The sequence below is a fragment of the Phalacrocorax aristotelis genome, chromosome 4, assembly GCF_949628215.1.
Source record: "Phalacrocorax aristotelis chromosome 4, bGulAri2.1, whole genome shotgun sequence".
Taxonomy (NCBI): Eukaryota; Metazoa; Chordata; class Aves; order Suliformes; family Phalacrocoracidae; genus Phalacrocorax; species Phalacrocorax aristotelis.
In genome coordinates this window covers 17,537,584-17,559,954 of record NC_134279.1, presented here as the reverse complement: position 1 = coordinate 17,559,954, position 22,371 = coordinate 17,537,584, and the positions used below count along the sequence as shown (strand labels likewise).

At 39.2% G+C, this 22,371-nt stretch overlaps 1 protein-coding gene across 3 annotated transcripts in view; it reads left to right on the top strand.

Moving 5' to 3' along the window:
- Window positions 1–21,915, top strand: part of ARHGAP10 (Rho GTPase activating protein 10) — a 161,683-nt gene extending 139,768 nt beyond the window's left edge. For 2 of the 3 annotated variants that reach the window (XM_075090433.1, XM_075090431.1), the window contains 3 exons: window positions 5,416–5,547; window positions 6,982–7,073; window positions 16,378–17,181. In XM_075090433.1, the coding sequence (XP_074946534.1) occupies window positions 5,416–5,547; window positions 6,982–7,073; window positions 16,378–16,466 (313 nt within the window). In that variant the 3' untranslated portion in view covers window positions 16,467–17,181. Of the gene's footprint in view, window positions 1–5,415; window positions 5,548–6,981; window positions 7,074–16,377; window positions 17,182–20,165 lie in introns of those variants that run through there. The other variant, XM_075090432.1, reaches the window with a different exon arrangement.
- Window positions 21,916–22,371: the final 456 nt, after the last annotated feature.

Genomic DNA, 22,371 nt, shown 5'->3' with positions numbered 1-22,371 from the left:
CCAATGTAAATAGCTTTTCAGGAATATGCAAGGGACCAGTGGCAGAGAAAATAATCCAGTCTTTCTTTCATCTCTTTTGCAGTTCTTTATTAGCTCTCCTGACACTAGAATATTCTGTTACCCAGCTCCATGGTGTATACGTGCTACACTATGGGCATCGTTTTGGGGTTTTTAATACCCTCAGAGGCTTTCAAAACGGTGATGAGAGGTTGCTACACAGCATCCTGAGTGCTTTCAGGGTCTTCGTGACCAGGCTGGGAAGAATCTAATAATTCTTCATGAAATCTCAGGCTGTTCAAATTCCCGGTGAGCAAACTGATGTTAAAAGAGCCATCGGATGGCAAGGGAGGGCAGAAATAGTGGTGTTCTGCACATAACAGAAGCCTTGGAGATAGCTATTAATTCTGTTTGACTGCTGAATTCCCATCAGCCTTGTTGCATCTACATCAGTAAACTGCATCTATAGTCTCCTTGAAATTGAAATGGTTTCTTTTTGTATTTTATGGCAGTGGTGTGAATTTGCAGTTTTACATAAATGATGGGTGCCTTCAGTTTCAGTGTCTTGAAAACTTTTTATAATATCTAATGTCATCATCTTATTTTAATGAAAAAAGATGCTTTAACAGCTGCAGAAGGAACAGTCCCGGTATGTAGCAGTGCTCTTTGCTCATTGTGCTTATTTTGCAGTTTGTTTTTGTTTCAGCTGCCACCTCTTCAGTGACTCAGCAGTTTGAGAGCTGGGTTTAGTGGAGCAGGCACTTCTTTTCGTACCCTTTTGTTATGCAAGCAGAGCAGTAGTCCTCGTTTTGCAGCATCTTTGAAACAGGCCTAATATAACTTAGTCATGTGGTTCGTACAAAATAGACTTTGCCATCTCCTTGTCTTCCAGTGGGCTAGTCAGCGGGGCTCGACAGCACGTGCCGCTCACCGCTGTGTGAGCACAGAGTAAGCGGTATGTGTGCCCAGAGCAGGGAGAGATGTGCATGCAACCGCTGTGATGAGCTGAAGTTTCTTTTTTTTTTTTCCTCCTTCTCTTTTTCTTGTCTTTTTTCTTTTCTTTTCTTTGCATGATTCCAGGGAACACAGCCCCCTCATTTTTTTTCTAAAAGGAACAGCAGTAAGCTATAAGCTTATAGATGTACATTCTTCATTTTTGCTCTGTCTGAATTATGATTTTAAAATGCTTTGACTTAGGACAGCTGCTCTAGACGTTAGCTTCAGATTTACCAGGCTGGGGTGAAAGATCATTTCACTAATGTGTTAGCGGCTTCACTGAAACATCACAATCCAACTTTAACAAAACCTCCGTTTCAGTGCTGGCTGGTGTATTCTGTATAAATGAGGGTTTGGGAATGTTGCGTGCATGTTACATACTTTAAATTTTGGGGGTGGAGTTTCTTTTCAGCGGGAACGCGGGTGAGGAAATTCCGTCCTTCTGTTTTGTCTCCAGCTTTGCTGCAACTATGACAACTTGTAGAATTTTATCCATGTATTTTTCTGCTCCCCAGCTTCACTGAGGCATACGGGTTTTAACATGCAGGAAGATTGTTGTCTGGTGATGGAGCGTATTGGATTGCATATAGAATCAGAAATAGCTGACACCTTTTGATATACTGTGTCATCTTATAATGAAACCTTTTAAGAACACTTTCATTGAGTTTATGTCAGCCAGACACTGTGATACGACAGCCAGGGGCTGCCAAACCCATCTATGAAACAACCCTTTTTTTCTCAAGAGTTGCAGTGTAGATTCTTTTCACAGAGTCTCTTCCTCGCTCTCAAGATAAGAGGCTGCTCTTTAGCTGTGTTACCTTAGGAACCAGCCAGATAAACATCCAATAAAATCTTGTTTGCAGGAGTTTGTTTCTGAATATCAGTACAAAATCTCTAGCTTATTTTCAGTAAGGCCATTTCCCCCTCGCCTTTCTCCCAATGTTCACTATGCCAGACAATAGCATATTTTCTCAGAGAGAGACGGTTATGTCAGGCTTTTATTTTTTTTTCCTCCCCTCAGGAAATGCATTGCCTTCGTTTTAGCCCTTAGGAGAAAGGATTTCTTCAACATACCTTCTTAGAGTTGAGATGCTATATGATAAGTTATGCGATAATTTCTAATATGTCATCATCTTGATAAACAAGGTGTGCAAAGCTTTATAGCAAGGGAACTTTGCTATCACAAGAATCTTTTCAAGAAAAAAAGAAAATCCAGCAGTTTGTTACTTACACACCACAACATTGGAACGGATTTTTCCTATTGAGTAAAATGTTCTGTTTTATTAATAAAATCAAGTGGTTCCTGAGATAGCCAAGTACAGTAAATAAAAAACCAACTGAAATTCTAGAATGCGCTTAATATTTAAAGCTATTAAAATTTTTTTTTCTCTTCTCAACATGGTGAAACTATTGCTATTGAAAAATGTTTTTCCTTTTTCCCCTCTGCTGGATCCTAGAGCATGATCTCTTGCTCGGTAACCGGGAGCTGGAAGTGACAGGCGAATTCAGGAGCTGTGCTGCAGTGCTTTTGCTACAGCTGAAATGTATTAAGGGAATTTGTCAAAAAGTGGGGGAGGGAACAGCCCAGTGCTCCATGTACCTGCAATTCTGGAGCGTTTTTCCACTAGAACTGTTGGAGTGGCTCAGAATTTGTAGAAAACCTACCAGTTTTTACATGCTTTTATATAAAACTGCCTGGTAAAGGACAGTGTAGCCTTACTAGTTGATAGATTACCCTTCTTGTTCATTGCCTCTAACTTGAGAAATAAACATCCCATGACCTGTATCTGAACATTTTATTTCATCTTCTGTTCCTTTGTTCCTTTGTTTGCTCACCTTTCCTCCCTTTTTTTTTTTTCTTTTTCTTTCCTCTCCAAGTCTCAGTGAGAAACCATCTGTTATTTATTCCAAGTATTCTTATGAATGACCATTTCTTTACTGGGTCAGGGGGTATCTTTTGTGTCTTCTCTGTTCTGAGTATTGTTTTGAAATCATTAATCCTGTGTCTCACATGCAGATGGTGTATGTCGTTCTAGAGCTGACCGAGTAAGTTGCATAGATTAATGTGATACATGTTTCAATGAAGTATTTAATAAATGGAAGATTTTATTATTCACTTGTCACTTGTTGAAAACCAAACACCACACCTCTGAGGTACGCACTAGAGAAGAGCACTTTGTAGAATATTCTTGAACTGTGATTAGTTTGCATTAGAGACATTTTAATACTCTTCTGGCAATATACTTGGAATATTGTCTTTTTTATTTTCTGTGCTTTTACAAGTTTCAGAAATGAGCCAGACACCAAACTTAATGTTGGAATAGATTTGAATTGAATAAATTACAGCACCTGGAATTTTTGTTTTTCTTTAAATATCAGGATTGTCTTAACTGTAATAGTTTAATCTATGCAAGTAGATTCACTTTTGAAAAACTTTTGTCTTAGGTTCACCTTCTATATTACTGAGTTAAAATTAATTTGCACATATACATTATGTGCAGGATGAAGGAGAAATAATCTACTTTCTAGTAAACTTTAAAAACTTTATGGTACCATTGAGAAAATTTTTATCCTCACTGTTTGGAGGAAATAATACGTAATGCTGGTGTTCACTTTTTGTTTTTCTTCTGTGAATGAAGTCACTTTTAGCTGAAGGTTTTTGTTTTACCTGAGGAAAATTTTTCGATGATTAGGTAAAGATCGGAGGAAGAGGACATGTTAAAGTAAACCCCCAAATTATGTAGGTGCTGGTCTTCAAAGGTATGTAATTATTGGAAGATGTAAATAATTGTGCAGTGGAGGATTTGTAAGTAGTGAAGCAGACTAGATGTCCTCTTCCCTAAGTTAAGCATGAAATATGTTTCTAGTCAGTACAATCCAGCTTTTCATTCAGTTTACTACAATGATTCCTTCCTTTATTTGGTAAATCAGATAGTTTTTAAAAGCAGAGCATGTTTTGATAAACCCTTCTGGTTATGATTCCAGCACATGTAAGTTTCATTTTGATTAGTGACATTAACTATAGAATGCTGTTTTCATAGACTGTGAATTCCAGTTTTCATCCAAATACTGCCTGACACAGATCCAAAGGAAAAACTATTGTCTTGTTAAATAAGGAATTTGCCATTCACCATTTTATAATGTATAAATTAAAAAATCAATAATCAAAATTAATGTCTGCTTAACTGTGTAATTGCTAGGAGGCTATGAGATATATTGGCTAGGAAAATCAGTCTGTAAAAGTTGAGTGAGTTTGTTAACCATGGTATGCAAACCAACAACAGTGGTCCTTTCTTCTAGAGATTAAATATTCCAGTGCACAAGGAGGTTAAAATCAGCTATATAAGTTAGGTTTCCTGCTTTCTTTTATTCATTTACAACTATAAATGGCGTGATTGTTGATCCCTTATTTGCTTTCAGCCAATGCGCCTTGATTAGGTGTGCATTTACACCCCCGCAAAAACCTTCTTGACTGGATTCCTAGATCTTTGTGGTACTTTGAAGATTTATGCTAAGAGGTTAATCTTGGAATAAGACAAACTGATAAATGCTGTATTGTGAAGTCTCTGCTTCTGAGTGGTGATTCCTGTGAGAAAGCTGTGTGCAAATTATTTTAATTCTGTTTCTGCTTAGGAAGTGCTTAAAGTCCAGCTCTTTACTCCAAAGATATGCTGACATTAAATGTTTGAACTATTGGTTGTTTTGTCCTTGCAGGGAAAGCAAGCCTTGAAGTGCTGAAACACATGAGTTCTTTCAAGTGTAAAATTAGGAACATCCTTTATGTTGGGGAGGACTTTCTCTGTTTTTCAATGACTAATACAAGTTTTAACTTCAGCTGTTATTTCTTCTCCTCTTGTGGCAGCTATGTGTTCAGCCATTAATTTAATACATATTTGAACAGTGTGTTCGTAAGGGCAATAACTGAGGCAGTAGCTACGCAGTTATGCGAATGAGATCTCAATCCAGAGCCAGCATCGTGATCCCAGTGTTGTAATAGCTGCAGCCTCTTTTGAAATCTTCCCAGTTGTACATGCCTTAGTACAGCACTGAGAAGATTTTTAAATAGATTCATCAAAACTTGTAAAGGCAAAGTGGCAGCTCAAATAATAGCCTGCTATATGCAGTTTCATTGTATCTGTCTTTATTAGATAAGGAATGTGGAATTTTTGTCTTTTTATTGGTTATGTCATATATCTCAGGTAATTTGTCTTAGCTTAGGATGTAGGGCATGTAGGAGAAATACTTTCAAGGAGGAAATGCAGAATCATATGATAGCCATGTCTGAAAAATCAGCTCGACATTATTATTGGTTTTGAATTTGAGGATCTAACTAGTTTTTTAGTTATAAAGATTCAAACACTTTGGTATGAAAAGAAATTTTATTCACCTTGTTAATTCTGCCTTAAATATATTTCCTCTTAGTCCTGGTCAAAGCCGCTCATCGATGGTCTCGTGGATGAATACGCCGTCTGCTAACCCAGCTGCCACAAATACTGCACCATCCACTTTCTTATTCCCTTACCCTGCTACCGGGAGTGACAGAACAGTGGAAAGGTATGATGTACGCTTCAGCTTTTGCTGGTTATTTATTTGCCTCCTTTTTTTCTATCTTTTTAAAAACAGCTAATTCCTGTCTTCTGCAGTTTTGAATGATTATCTCAAATCAAGAAGTGCAGCCTTAGCGATTTTGATGGAATAAAATAACTGTCTACTTTGTCTTACTTTCCCTTTGAACACCTTCCTTGTAGAAGGCACCCAGATTGAACCAGTGGCTTGCTGGTTAATACAAGCAGACTTTGATTTGAGTCGTCAATTCCTAAGTGTCTCTACTGCAGTGATTCTCTTACAGTGGCTTTTAAAATACAGATGCTTTTTTTTCCATAGTCACCCATGTTGAATTTAAGTTTCTCAACTTAGCCTTCTTGCCTCTGGAAGACTTTCCCATGTCTTTACCTGTCTCTGTGGTTTCATTCTTCTCTTTCACTCTTTTGGCCTCCTTTCCTTCCATCCAGTTTCTGCTTCCTTCTGTGTTGTTATCTATCTTTTGAAGTATTTTCAGGTTTTCCTTTGAAGGTCTTCACCATCTTAGCTTTTTCCTTCAAGTTGTTAGGTATATTCATAAATTCTTTCTAACACTTGGTAACAAAATTCCATTTCTCATTACTGGTCACATTTTGCACCAGAACTGCATTGTCTGTTTGACTGCAAGTTTCATGGGGGCAGGGAGAATCTTTCCCAATGTTTTATGTGTAGTTGTTGTTGCCTGGGCTCAACAAAAGATGATTTAATTGTGTGGGTGCTGTGTCTAAACAAAGCATCATTGGGCAGCAGCAAACTGTCAGTTCGCAAAGGCGTGATTAAATAAGACGTGCCAAAAATACTTATATATATTCCAAGATCTCTGCTTGTGGTACTTGGAGAAACGAGTACTTTGGATGAATTCATACTGACGGCTTATTACTGAGCATCCTGAGAACACCTCTAAAAGACTGTCTGCAGTGTTGGAAATCTTACTGCGTTTAGGACAAAACAGCATCTTCAAGAGTCTAGTAATGTTGTATTGTAAACAAATATAAAAAGCAAATTCTGTACAGTGATAGCGAAAAGCTGAATTGCAAGATTCCTGAAGAAATGTTTCAGAAGATATAATAATGATTAGTCTAGAAGTTAAGTATTGGATGCTTTGCCTACTATTGTTTTCATTGCTGATTAGCACTTGGCAAAAATTTAACTGTAGTTGAAAGTTGAGTTTAACTATCATAAAAGTAAGCGTGCATAAAGTTAGGAGTATGATATTCAGAAGTGCCAACAGTAAGCTGTGAAGCTTCAGCTTTGGCATTTGTGTGTATGAATTACAAGCCTGTAATGATGCATGTGAGACTGTGTTTAAAGTTTTAGTCATCTCCAAATGAGAATGGAGAGAGAATGGTTGAGAGAGTGTCTTCATAATAGTAAAAAATGACTATAATTCATAACTTCATTTTTCAGCATTGCCCACCGAAAAGCAAGAGCAGTTTATCCGTGTGAAGCAGAACATAGCTCTGAATTATCATTTCAGATAGGAGCAATTTTTGAAGATGGTAAGTACTGCTTGAGTAAATATAAAGCAATGAAAAACAAATTGACAAAACTGCTAAAATGGCTTTGGATAAAAATACAAGCCTAACTGCTATTCTGCCGACGTTGCTGGTGGCGCACAGTTGGTGACGTAGTAGGTTTCTGGTACACAGAAGCTACTTAGCATACACTTAGCACTGTGAGGCAATGCCTTTGCTTTCTGGTGAGTAGACACTTTCAATTGGTCTAATTTTTCAGCAGGATTTGAATGTGTTGTGCTACCAAAAAAGGTTATTCATCAATAGAGAAAAACATATTGGCCTATGCAACTGTATTTTTTTTAAAGGTGAGCTATTGTTGTAAAATAATGTATGGGCTTTCATTTAAAATAAAAACAAAAATCTGTTTAATGATTTTCAAGCAAGCATAGCTCCAGGTAAATCAGGTGATCGCTGGAGAGAAAAGGGTGTATTTACTTTTTGGACCAAAGGGTGCCTTGGTGTGTCTATGTAGTTGTAGAAAAAGGAATATTCACTGAGGTGCAGAATGAAGGCCTGTGTTTAAAGATTTCTGTGGACCCAAATATAGTATTACATATGAACATCCAGAAGGTGATTCCTGTGCTCAGGACTGTGTGGCTCCTCAGTGAGCTTCCATGGCTCTACTCTTCAGCAATTGCACACAGACTTCAAACTGACAGGAGCGGTTTTAGTTTTTAAACCTTATGCCAATGACTACTGCAGTACAAACTCTGAAGATGCAGAAGATGATATTAGAGTGTAGTTTCTTCTATCACAAGGAAATTCCTATTATAATAAAGAGATGGAATGGCTCAACAGGGCCTGGACAAATTCAGCAATTATTGTTTCTTGAATGCAATTTAATAATAATTCTAAGCAGAAATTAATTCATAGCAGTGTAGCATGGTAAGGCCATTGTTTGTTACCATGATAAAAAAATACATTCATACTGAAAACCAGAGGACTCTTAAGTTTGGCCAAATCTTCATCCAAGTTTTGTGCAGGCTGGGGGATTTAAAACGAACTGAGAATTACCTCCCTGAGAACCTTCTGAGTACTGAGACAGTGTTTCAGTCTTTCAGTCTGTCTAGAGGCAGGGAGGTAGTAAGAGGCATACTGGCCTCTAAAGAATCTAGAAATTCTGCAGGGAAGCCTGTTTTCTTCTCATCCATTGTCAGCTTTGAGCTTGCTACCAGGTCAGAAATCTGATACATGCTTTCCAAGGGGAAAGTGCTATTTAATTCTGCATGACCAAAATGCACTTAGATGTGTACTGCCTAGTCTTTCAAATACTACATGTGAGGATCTTTGGTTGGATGTCCAATAAAGGAGGAGTATTCCAAAGTCGCAGTTTACATCCAGCAGGAAAAAGAGAGAAGTACACAGTCTAAACAGCTGGAAAACATCAACCTGCAGGCATTAAAAACCTAACTAAATATGTCTTATATTTCCCCAAATGCACCCTGTTAACTCTGTTAGCACTGGATCAAAAGTGTGTGTGGGAAAGTTTTTCTCATAAATGAAAATCTTTTCATCCTGTCCTCCCCAACCCCAGTAGAAGGTTCCTAATTTGTTTAATGAGCTGAAACAAATGGGAAGCTCAGCAGAATCTTATTTTTTTAAACATGATTAACAACAACAACAACAAAAAAAACCCCTGCACAGACATAGACATCTCCTACCCCTTCTTGTTTTAAAGCAGACAGAGCATAGGACATTCCTGCCCTCAGCCTCCTCCCAAACAAGTAAATAATAAGCCTGGTTCAGACTTCAGTTCTGCTTTTTTTGCAGCATCAGGTGGTCTGGGGTTCCCACTAGGTTCTTCCCTACTAGCACCCACTTTACAAAATCATACTTGATGTTTCCTATTAGAGCTGCCTTGCAGGCAAATCATGTCTGAATCAAGTTAGGTGGGAAACGTTTGAAAGATGAATTAGTTAAATGATTGCTCTTTTTAAAGTCTCTAACACCAGTTATTTTAATTTTTTTTAAAACATGACTGATAGGGATCTTCAGCAGACATAAAACTGTGTACAGGAAAAAAAAAATCTACTGCATGGGGAAAAAGATCTGATGCACAGGAGAGAGGCATTTCTAATGCAGAACAGCAAGGGTTGCATACCTGTTGTGTTGGCATGGGATAAGAAAGTCTTTCAAGAAGCAGCTGCTTCTGCGTTGCGTTTGTGTGACAACAATGTTAAGATTCTTTTCTTGTGCAAAGAGATTGCTAGAAGCTACGGCAAAGCTACCGTGGTTCTGGTGCATTACAGCCTCAGCTGGGTTTTTCAGCTAGAGAGTTGGATTGTCCAAGAAGTAGTACAGAATTTGACTCTTTGGCAGTGTGGAGAAATGTTTCAGCTCTGACTCTTTTTCCGTATCATCATACAAATAAGGTTGGAAGCTTGGGAAAAGGTTACGTGGATTGCATTTTGAAAACCTAATTGCAGATTTCCAATGGGAAAGATCACATTTCCTTGAATAGATTTGTTTTTATTTATTCCACTGTATCCTGGTTATTTTATAGGCATTGTCCTTGCCCTGCAGGGTTTTCAGCCTAACGTAGGCTGGGGTTTGGCAGAAAAAAGGAGGAGAGTGTGCAAGTAATAAGGCAGTAACTGGATGTATGTAATAACTTAATAATGGTCATTCCATAATGGTTCCCAATAGGTTATGTCATGGATGGCTCTATCAGTATAGAAAGGTATTCTCATTAAAAGTGCAGACCAGCCTCCATATTTGAAACCTCTGAAATGCCTTCACATAGGCCTTTTCTTTTTGGGCTAGGCACCCCTGTGTCTATGCTGGGATCAGATTCCAGTGAATCAATTCAGGTTCTTTAGTTACTCAATTTAAATTCCCATATGCCCTAATAAAGCCCCCAAATGAAGAATTAAAGTAATAATACATCAATTCTGCAGCTCTAGCATTAACCTTAACTATCAAAGTGACAACGCATCAATCAAGTTGACATACAGCTAGTATCAACCATTAAAGTAACTGTTAAATTAATGTCTACTAAAAAGCGCTGCTTCCATTAGTGAAGGTTTTATCTATCCCTCCTTCCTCCACGTTGCCCGTCTCACTTCTCTAAAACTGTCTCTTTCACCTCTCACTGTTTGTTTGTTTGAGTTTTTTCCTTTCTCTTCCCTCTCCTTTCTGCTTTGTTTCCTTCTCTTTTTCATTTCCCTTCCCTATTCTTCTGTTTCATCTCTCTTGGTCCATAGATGCTGATTGCAGCAGTTTTCTCTTACCTGTTATTATCCTTGATGAATCTTTCCACCTGCTCTAGCCTGAGACAGGATAATGGCATTCAGTGAAGTACAGTCTTGCACCTGTCATAGCTGCTAAATGTAATCTTGGTGCAAAAAGGTAAGAGTTTAACCTTTAATCCTGTCTCCATTTCCTGTTTCTAAATGGGGAAAAAAATATCCGTTTGTGTCTCAGGCTGACAAGGTCAGATTTACAAATATTTTAAATTAAGCTTTACATCACCTGATAGGAATCTGCATAGAATCTGAACATTTGCATATTCAGGTGTTTTCAATATTGCATGTACGTTGGGCTACCCTGAATCCCACATTCTTTCCATTAAAGTGTCATAGAATATAAGCACTAAGGTGCCATCTGTAAGTTGAAAAGGCAAAGTTTTCTATTTAATCGAATTGTGTAAGAAAATGAATAATGTAATCTGAACAATATCCACTGGATTTTATTTTTTTAAATCTTCAATTCAATTTACCTTAGGCTATGCCAATATTTTTATTTCCCAGTTGCTATGGGCTATAGTATTGACAGCACATAACAATATAATTCAAGTGGTTAGCGGCAAAGCTTGAAGAGTTTGCAGCTGGATAAGGGTACATATGGGAAGAAGCAGAGTATGATCTGAGATTGTGAGAGACATATGCTGGCTGTATATTTTTGTTGTTGTTGTTGTTGAAGCAGATATTCCCAATAATCATGGAAAGAATAATCAGACTGCCTGGCATTGAAACGTTGCCAACCTTGGAGCCAAGTGTTATTAAAATTCTGGTTCTTGAAAGAGGCTGTTTAGAAGTCAGTAAATGGGAATTTCACTAGGGAAAAGTGGTTTACATAGGGTAAATGGTGTTTACACAAAAAAATTCCTTGGCAGTATTGCTATCAGGAAGGCTTCCTGCAAACTTGTCAAGATAGCTCCCATCAAAGCTTTTACAATTTTTAAAATCAGGTTTTAGGGGAGAGAAATTATGGGGAAAACTGAGAAAGTGTTTTGTTACAGTAATTTTCCTGGGTAAAGGTGTGGCACCGATTGTCCATACCAAGCACAGTAGGAATGCAAAAAGCCGTGTTCACACAGCTGTTGTCATCCCTCTCTATCTTTCTTAGTGTAACAAAGCACCAGCTTTGTTAATGTCCCTGGTTTTGACTCCAAGACACTCTCTTCCTTCTTATTCATACTATGGATTCGGGACTGTCTGTCTTTATGGTACTGACAAATCAAGGATTTACATCAAAGAGAAGTAGTACTCCCAAAATACTGTATTGCACTCTATGCAAATAATTCTTTTGTTGAGATAAGAATGAGGATAAAACAGCTACTTTGTGCACCTTTTGTCTGTGGATTTCAAAGCACTTTGAAACATTCATGTGCATTAATTATCTCCATTTCACACCTGGAGAAACTGAGTGTGCAGGCTGTGGACAGAGTTCTTTTCAGATACCTCCATGCCATTTCCAGGTAGTTACCTCAAACTGCTGCTGAAAGGTACAATCACTTCGTCAATAAAAAGTACCAGATGAGGACTACCAAATTCCTACTGACTTTGCTAGAAGTTTTAAAGTCACTGAGGGTAGTTTGACCTTAACCAGTCTGACTTTGCTCTTGCCAACACTGTTGTGGAAGCAGTGGTCTCTGGAACAGATATGTTAAAATGGAAGACGTTTAAAGTGATGTTTTTACCTTGTAGTTGGTATGTGTGCGCAGGACTGTCAGAGATGTTCAGCTGTCAGGTGAGATGGGAATCAGCTCAGGAGAAAGACCCCAAGTCTCAATGTCTACATGCAGGTCACCAAGTTATGGCGCAGGGAACTCAGCAGCAACTCAGCTGACCAACCACTTGCCTCTGTTTTACAGTGAGCCAATTTATTCTTTGGGTTCTTTCTCTGTTAATTGTATTGACTAGATCTCTACCAGCTGTAGTAGGAGCTTAGACACTTCTCTACAGGGAAGTCTCAGTCTGCAAGCTGAATTCCACCTTCACTAATTTGTCATGGTTTATCAGTGCGTTTGCTTTCATTCAGCCTGAGCCCTTGTAGGCACACTGTTTTATTTGTGGTCACACAGTAGATCTTTAGCAGAGTCAGGAAGAAGACCCCTTGACTCCTAGCCCTGTGTCTTGTCCACAAGATAATTCTGCTTCTCACAATATACTTAAGGGAAACAGCAAGTTTTTAAATTTCAAATTCCATGATAGCCCTAAGCATGCTAAATGTTTGTGTATTTTTACGGTCAACTTTACCCATAGGGATTGTTTCAAAAACCCATAGGGATCTCTAAACACATTTTGTAGTTTTAATTTAATTTCTTGGGGAAGAATTGGCCAGCGTGATTGAGTTCTATGGAAGTGTATTCTGGTGTTGTAGTGGTTTTAGCAGTGAGACTTCTGTTGCCCACAAAATGCAGTCCTCATTTGTGTAGCTCTCTGGGCTCATTACTTTGTTTGGTAAAGTAGTCCATTAGAAAGGGAGGCCCTCTTGTGCCAGGCACATGCATGTTAGATTGCCTCACCTGTTTCTTGCCTCCTGAAACAGCTAGTTTCCACAAAGGTGTGGAAACCACTGTGGACCAGTGTCTGATTCAGTCCTGCTAAAGTTAGTGGCACCTAGGCAATGAACTAATACTAATACCATTGTGGAAATGAGTCTTGGTCTCATTCGTAGTCGAGACCTGTGAAACTTTTGAGCTGTCAAAGCAGAACATGGTCTGCTGATACCATTGTGTCTCTGGGAGGAGCTGCTTGTGAATTCTATGTATTGGCAGTCAGATAACCATAACATTGGCAATATTGAAGCTAATTCCTATGGAGAACACAGAAGAGTAAGAAGAAATGCTGCAAATGCCCAGTTGACCTTATTGTGTTTCTTGATTAGATGAAATCAGAAAAGCTTTTACTTAGAGATCTCACTGCAAGTTGAAAGTCTGTTGATTTTGTTTGTCCATTTGAGTTGGCGTGATTGTTCTGTAGTGCTTGCCATCATAAGTGGTGGTCAGGCGTTCTCCTCTATACTTTGCCCCTGCTAGAGTGAGACTGCTGAAATGGCCTTGCAGCAGGTATTGAGGAAACTGCCGTCCTACTCTGGACTCTCAACTTTGCTGCTATTTGCACTGTCCAAAGAGGTGTCGGCTTTTGGTGGTGGTTTTTTGATGGGTCTTGTGGTGTAGTCTTGCTATACACTTGTTAAACCTTGCTGAAAATACCTACTTTTTGGTCCTCTGCTCTGTATCTTTTACGCTGCAAGTATTTTCCCCTCCTGTTCTTAACCAGCATAAGACTTAGTCCTATGGGATGCTTGGTCCAATAATGAGTTGTATTTTTAAGGCCAAATGTGTGGTTTCTGCAGCAAGGTATTTTTAAATGAGGCAGGCCTGAGAAAGTGCTAAGAACTATAATCGTTGACGGAGAAGAAATGACAGAAAGGGGACACTACGGTGCATCTTCTCTTGAGCAGGGTATTTTTTCAGAAATTACTGTGTCCTGGGTTTAAGAGCTGTGCATTACAGCAAAATGTCTTTCATGCAGTAAAGTATTTTTTATTTTAAATGAGTGCTGTTGCACACTAAACTTTGGAAATGGATTAGGAAAGAAAACAGGATCATTGGAGCTTAAAGCAGCTTTACATTTGGACAGCTTCCCCATTAATATTATTTGCCTACAGAAGAAGCCAGTGATGTCCGTGGGCATCTTAACGCTTCTTGCGTAAGGTGATTTGAATGGGGGCAGAAGTCTTGGCCGACAAGACAGGCGCCACCGCTGCTGAGTATTAAGAATTACTTATTAATCCATTTTTTTATAAAAAGACTGATCTCTAGGAATGGTGATCTTACATGTAATTTTAGTGCTAATTCTTTCTTTGGTTTTCATAGAGTCTACAAGAAAATTCTGCTAACAAATAACGAGGCCCTGAGCTGTGTAACGTACATGTACGATATTTAATTTCCCAACCACAGAGCTCAGTTGTACCATCGATGTCTAATCTTCTGGGGTGAAAATGGTATTTGTCATCAATTGCTCGGCCATTGTGCATTATCTCAGAATGTGCTGCCGTGTGCAGAGTTCAGTATTAATGTTATCAAACTTGTTTAGAAAATATTTCTTTAGAAATTTGCTGTTGTGTTGAGCCAAGTGATTCCGCATAGTTTGAGCATTTCCTCCCCTGGGTAAATTTTAGGTAAATTCAAATTTCGGTATGATCCCCTCAGATGAGGGCTGCCCTCATTTTGAACAGGCCTTTCATTTAGAGACCCTCACATGCCAGTAGCATCTATCATCTGTCTAACATAAATTGAGGTTGAGCTCCAGAGGACAAGTAGAAATTTCCTACTTCCAGGTTTTCTAGTTGTTTTTCTTCCTAATCCGTGGGTTTTTTGAGTTTGTTTCCTGTAATACACATGTGCTCTGTAGGCACGGCAGACTTCAGGGAGAGGTTTGGCTGCCCGCTAGAGCTGCTGGCGTATTAGCTGGAAAGGGTAGAATTACAGCCACTGTGTTGGAGTTTCTGGAGGGAGGTTTGTGGTGGTGTCAGCGATGCAGTTTCAAATGCATGTGTACTCTGTAATTGTGGAATAAAAATGACAAAGGGAGAGGAGGGCCTGCTAATTACTAATAGTAATGTAAGTTACTGTGTGTGCAGAGATCCTAAAAGGTAATTTTCTCTGTGTATTTTTACTTTGGAATCTGTCAAACATATTCATAATAAATATAAGCCCAGACTTTTGACCTGAATCTAAACTATCAGTATCATTTGAAAGTGGTTTTGTTTTCTGGATTTCTTGGAGGTATAGCTGATGTCTAAACCATGGTTTCTTCGCATAGCTCCTAGCTTCACTGCCTGACAATAATAGGACACAGGGAAGAGATGAGGGGAAAGTATGTTTTAAGTGCTCAAATTTAGAGCCTTAAAATGCTTTCGAAAGTGAGACTTAACATGTTGCGCTCTCTTAACTGTTATTTCCCTGATTTGTAGAAGGCTACAAATACCACATTCCCCGATGTGTTAATGTGTTTTAAATAAAGCACTGACATGGCTGGCAGCATGTTTTAGCATTTGTCTGATCTCTTTCCTAAATAATATCTGTCTCAGAAGCACTGTGAGGATAAATTAATATGGTAGAGAATTTTGTAGGTTGCTAAAAGTATGGGATTTTACAGTTCCATAGGTAAGTAGCTACCTGTATCATATTCTCTTATAAGAAATTTGATAGGGGAATTTGAGGACTTCTTAATCTGTTTACCAAAGAAATAAGGCTTATGCTTCTTTTTTTAACTTCCTGTCAAATGTGGCCAGAATACATACAGGAAGCCAGTTTTCATTAGTTCTGTTGCTCACAGAATAACTTATGGGGCATGTAGCGTCTGAGGTGAAATTTGTCTTATTTTATATTCACGGATACTCTTGCATAACTTGAGATCAGCACTTAAAATGGCACTGAGGAACAAGGCATGTATTTTTCATGGCTTTCCTTCGTGTTTTGTGAATAGCATTATGTATTTGAATTTCAGAGAGATGATTTAACCAGAAGAATGATTCAGGGTTTGTCCATTGAAGAGATGATACGTGGAGTGAGATCTGGCTCATTTCTATGTCCCCTATAATCCTTTACATGCTTACTTTTCATGCAGAGTAAGGTCCTATGCCATTTTTTTCTGTGGCTCTGAGCTTCCAGATTCATCACCTCTGCTCAAGACAGGGTTTTCCTCTTGCTTTGCTACCAGCTATTGGAATTGTTTCCCACTGTTTGATATGAATTCTGACTTCTCCTCATATTTTCTGTTTTATAACCCCATCCTAAGTTTCCTTAATGAAGTCTCCTGCATCTAAAAGCTATTTCACCATGTATACTTTGCAGAAGATAGTTCAAGCACCTATATTATACAAGTATTTAAGTTAATCATCCTCTTCATCTTTCCTAGCTAGATTCTTAAACTGGTCATTGCAAAAGACTGGATGTTTTTACGGATGCTTTGCCTGGTGTCATGGAGCTGAAGCTAAAAGTACTAATTCAAGCATGAAAAGATGCAGTAATTTTTTTCCTTTTCTTTTGCAGTGCAATTTTCCAGAGAACCAGGATGGCTAGAAGGCACGCTAAATGGCAAGCGAGGACTTATTCCACAAAATTATGTTCAGTTTTTATAGCTTCGTGCATTGAACGCCAAGAAGGTGTACATGGTATCCATGGATTTTTGTTAAGAGTCACTGCTCTCTACTTTTGTGACTGCTTTTAATCAATGAAGAGCCTGACTATGGGTTGAAGACCCTAATCTGTATAAAGACATTAAGTGTTGCCAAATACAAATTACAAAAAAAGGTTCTTTAAGGGTTTGAATGGGTGGAGGGGCAGGAAAGGGGGATGGAGGGATAGGTTAATTTTTTAATAGGGTGCTTTTTTCAGTTGTAAAGAGCAGTAGTGGTATGATTGTTTGCAAGATATAACTAGCATTTTAAGTAAAATATTTAGTTGATCTGTGAGTCAACTATCAGTTGAAGAAGATTTTTATAAACTTACACAATCTCCAGGATACTATCAATAAGCAGCATTTTTAACAGAATATTATTTGGGTTTGGAAAATCCTGTCGGATTAAAAAAAGCTATAATGCTGACAGTTAAATTATATTTCGAAGTGGAATAGACAGTATGGAACAGACACCAGTAAGTAAAATAATAGGTATCAAGACATGCTATTTTTCAAATGTCTTCAAAGAACACATTCGTTTATGTTGTATGATTTCATTTATTTTATAAAGATAAGACACACGAACTTTTATTACCTGCCTCTATATATCATGGTTTCTTTGCTACTCAGAAATATCACTGTAAATGAAATAAAATGTTATTTGCTATTTGACCTAAGTCATTCCTATGTTGGAGAATATTTTGCTGTGGTTCTGTAAGTTATGACGTGAAATAATTATTGGCAGCTGTATGCAGTCAGCCTCAGGCAGGCTCCAAAATGGATGGGGAACTTTCCTCACTTAAAACAGGCAACTCTACAAGCTCAAGCCAAAAGGAAAGGAGACTCTCTGGCTATGATCCTTGTGTGTCCTGGAGGCATCTTTCATTTCATCTGTTTTCTGTCTGTCTAGCTCCTCCTTGAGCTTCCCTTTCTTCCTCCCCTGTAATTTTCAGTTGTAAGGTCTTAATGATACTTCATAGCATCAGAATCCTCAAGTAGCTGCCTCATAATTTGTACAACTATGTGAGCAGTAAGAAAGAGAGCTATCTATCTGTGGTCATAGAAAAAGCTTACAGGAATCTTGTGGTGTGGTGTATAAATCTGCCTTGTGCTTAAAAAAAAAGTTACATGCAGTTTATCATTGATCTTTGTATTTTCCTCTCAAGTAGGACCCTCTGGGAGGTAGCGGACAGGCTGCAGGAAGATGTGATGGGATGGCATGCTAACGCAGGCTTGCGTCTTTGTTCAACTGGACTCTGTGGATTTTGAGTCATTTACTGCAGATATACTTAGCTTGCAAGTTTTTCTAACTAATGTGATTAGTAAACCAGTTAATGGTTAATGCTGCCTTAAGGTTGGGATGGCTTCCCCCACCCCATAAGATTTAGCTCCATACCATTATTTTGTTCCTTTGCCCAGACTGCATAGACCACTGGAGTATGCGCAAATCATTTCCAGATGGAGCAGTGGTGGGCCAAGTCCGTACAGCTCTCCAGCGCTAAACCTCATAGCTTGGAGGAGTTTCATTTGGTGTATTCTCGTGGTATTTGAGCAGTGACTCTCTGCCATACAGCTTTTAGGCAATTCTTGTCTTGGCATAGTGGCTAAGTGCCCCAAGCGCTGGAGATGACTTTTGGATGTCTGAGAAGGAGAGCAAATTCTTTGATTTGCTCCTCAACTCAGTATTAAGGAAATAGTTGTACACAGAGCAACAGATTGCAGGTTTCCTTACTCAGAGTTGTTCACATGGCAAAGCACTGTCCTGGCTGGTTAGCGTGTCGCCTGGGCCCACAGCTCGCATCAACTCAGTTGTGGCCTTAAAGAGTCATTCTGGAGGCAGGATGTTGTTCGTGTGGCCAGACTCAGTTTTCATGGCTACCTGTTGGTAGAAAATGTTGAAAGGAGAGGGAGCCTGTAAATCTTTGGTGTTAGCCTGGTAGGTGTGGCAGCTAGGTATGCTGGCTGGTCAGCTAGCAAAGCTGGGATAACCTAAAGCTTACAAGCTTTGTAAGCCACTTCCATTTGTTTTGTTGTTGTTTTAACTGTGCAGTGCATGTTTGATCTTGTTCTGGCTGCTGTCTTCCAAAAGTCTCAATGTATGGCTCAGCTCTAGGTCTGTGGTTTGGTTTGTTTGGTTTTGGTTTTTGTGTGGGTTCCCCCCCCTTTTTTTCTTTTAACTGAAGTGGTTTAGAAAGGCAGATCTATAGAGGCAGACTTTAAAAAGACTCAGTGTCCTTTCCATCCAATCCTTTGACCCTTTTTGCCATTAGGTGAGCTGTTTTGAGACTCCTGTTACTTCTGGAGACACACAGAACCCAAACAACCCTTTTCTGCTGAGAAATGGTACACTGAGCAGAGGTAATACTAAGCCAAACTTTCTGACATCCTAGACATTGTCTAAAGGCAGTGGTGTGAGCTGAGCCAGATCAGATCTGGCCTTCAGGCTACCCACACTGCCTCTTAGGAATTCAGTTGTGGTAATTGCTACCCACCATAGGGGTTTCCACATCAGCCCTGTCATACCACCGCCAGCTACAGACTTGTACAGACGCATAGCCATAGCACATCTCAGTCATCAGCCTCACTGCTGAATGGCGCTGTAAACGATGCCCTCATCCCAACTGCTTGGAAGCAGAGATTAAAGGATGCTAAAAATTAAAAATGATAAAAGGAAAGCCGGGCCCCTTTCCTATCCTTTGAGATTGTTTTCCTTCCCGAAGCTGGGCCTTAGCGCATGCCTCTTGTCTGGCTTTTCCATGGCTTAGTAGCTTTGGGAAGAGCAGCGTAACGTGCTCTTAACTTGAGGCAGGAAGGAGGATGGGGCTTCGGTTGTGGAGAAGGCCTGTCAAAGGGCTCTCCTCTTTCGGCCTGGCAGCCTGAGTGTTTGGTCTCTGTGGGTCTGGCCTGACTCCATCCTCTCACGGGGAACTGCTCGCATATCACAGCTGTGTGTACAGGTTCAGCTTACTCCTCAGGTCGGGGTCCTGCTCCCTTGCTATGTGCTAGTTACTGTGTGTAGGGGCATGTACTTGTCAGTTTTTCAAAAGCTGAGACTCCTGGTAGTAAATGCATGACACAGGCTGAAAATTAGAAAAAAACCCAAAACAAACCACCAACCCCCCTCCCCCCCCAAAAAAACCCCACCAAACAAAACACCAAAACCCAAACCACCCACCATTTTGTGCTTTTTATGCAAAAGGACATTTGCTTTGCCATCACTGTGGGGCCAGAGATTGACTCCCTCAGCCTGGATATTAAGGTCAAATACGTGTTTGCTGAGTAATTAATGGAAAAGCTAAGACTCCTGACTAGCCGGGATCAGTAGGAATTTACAGTCTGTGTTAGTCACTGGACAGTGTGCAGCTCTGCTCCTTGGCCAGGCAGCATTTTCACTCTGCTGGGCGAAAAACCCTGTGGTTTTCAGGCTGTTTATGTTGTTACTTGTCCCAGCTGATCTTTGTGGCAGGCTTCATCAGAAGTGAAAGAAAAAAAGAAAATCTTATTGGCTGATTTATCTGCCCTGTAATGAAAGTAAGCGTTCCTGCTACATTGCTTGCAGCTTTTGTTAGCTGAGCCTCTGTAAATGTATCACAGAAAAGATGCAGGGAGAAACCTGCCCTTCTCACTGCTCTGTTCCTTGTTCTCTTAACTCATTTCACAGTTCTTACCTGGTTTGCAATTTAAAGAGGAAAGTTGCTGACAGAAGGCTTATGTAGGCTGTAAATGCACCAGTGCTAAACACAGTTTAATCAGAAGTCTTCACTGGAGTTTCACCTTTTAAGCTGAATGGGCCTTGGACATCATATTCTAGAGCAGAGTTCAACAGCGTGCCCTCACCTGTGCTTGCAGTAACCACAGGTAAGCACCAAATAAACTTCATCCTATTGACATCTATGATTACGGTGTTCTTTCAAAAACCTTACGGCATGGCATAATCTTTGAAATGAAAGGGCATTTTTCACTCCTTTCTATCTTAGTAATATTGTACTCATCATAAACCCCCAGTCTCTGTAGGTACCTGAAAGAAAGCAGTGTCCCAGCTTGAGGTCAGATCACAAGTTCCATTACGTTTTTAAGTAGCGATAGTGTTTTCTTATTTCTAGAACAGCATATGACAGCTACATCTGCTTGTAAACATATGGGAGATTTTTCTTAACACTGCTGATCCTCTACTACTCTTCTGACAATTCAGCAAACAGAAGGCAGGTGCAGGGAGTTTCGGCAATAAATTTTGTGTAACTTATTAAAAGACCAAAACGCAGTTAGATGGTGGTCTCGCACCACAGACCTAGCCTCGTGCTGAACCTAGCGGTGAATTTTTGAGCTTAATAGTGCACAGAACAAATCAGGATAGCAAGAGTTTATATTTCCCCTTCTACCTATCTCACTATTAATATAACTGGAGAAGACCTGACCCTGAGAAGGCAGTTTGATCTAGCCACTGGGGAAACCTTGTGTGTGTAAAATAGTGAATCCCTATTCCATGAGAGAAGCTCTAACTTTGGCCAGTGGGTACAGCAGCTCTAGGTTAACTGAACCTGGAAGCCAGACTTGTCTGGCTGTTGGCGGTTGCTGGGTTTGTTTCTGGGAGCGGGACGAGGCTTGTGCGTGTAACAGTGTCAGCACGTCATTTGGCAAGCACCGTTATGCAGGTTAAGTGGAGCAAATTCCTCACGGCTGGGCATTCCGTGTTCTACAGCGCAGGTAGCTGCTCTCGGGCTGAAGCCATCGTATGTGCTGCATCATCCAAACTAATAGAGCTTGGTGAAACCAAGTTTCTAGGTGTATAAAGAAAGAAGCCATTATTACGTTGTTAGTTACTTTATGTTACTTAATATTGTTTCTAGATGAGCGGAAGCTTGTCTCTAAGGTTATCACTGCACCAGCACCTATCTGACATTAAAATGCAAGAAATACTTGCAATCAAACCAGTTTAATTCATGTATATTTGTACAATTTGTATAAAAAAAGAGAAAAAAATAGGTACTTGCAGACATTAACATAAAGACCAAACAATATTTTCTATTTATTTAAAAAGCTTTAAACATACAGAAGCAAACCCCTAATTATAAATGCATCATTATGCATAGATTTTACTGTTTACACCATACTGCTGGCTGCTTTTATTTTTCATCCAGGAATCTATTTAAACTCCAAGAATTCTTAAACATTCCTCTGAGCTTCCTAGCCTCAGAACTGCTGTCTATCTTATCAAGTCATTGACCTCCAGCTGAAAACATTGCTCTAAAAAAAGAAAAAGTCAAATCTTTAATAAACAATTAAAAGTGCATTAACTGTAGAATTGTTTAATTTCATAAATGTTTAAACAAGTCAGTGAAAAACACCACCCTGTGAATTAGCTTTTTGCATTATTGATTGTAAAGTATCTTTTTAATAAGATTTTGATATTGCAAACTTTAGTCTCGTCTATTTTATGTCGCGCAACTGAACAGCTGCACGATGTGTAGTATTCCTGAAATACCCACTGCAGTACATTAACACTATTTTACATTTTTAACTGTGTATACAATGCTCTTGCTGTATATCCCCGTTCCTTCTTACAACAAAATAATTTAGCTCAATGAACAGAAGCCCACTTCTAAAAGGTGTTTTAGTTTGTCTTGTATTTTGCAGGAGACAAATGCCTATTTCATTCTAAACAAATTCAAAAGAACGTAACTTCCCGGTAGCTAAAAACTAGAGGTTGGTTTTTTTGTGTGTGTTGTGTTTTTTTTTTTTTCTTTTCTGTACACATGTTTAGATAAAAAAAGTGATGGCTATTCTGCTTAAGTGTCTTTGATAAGAGAATACTGCCTCTTACAACATCTATATCCAATTGTATCTATTACTTCAATGCTCTCTAGCAA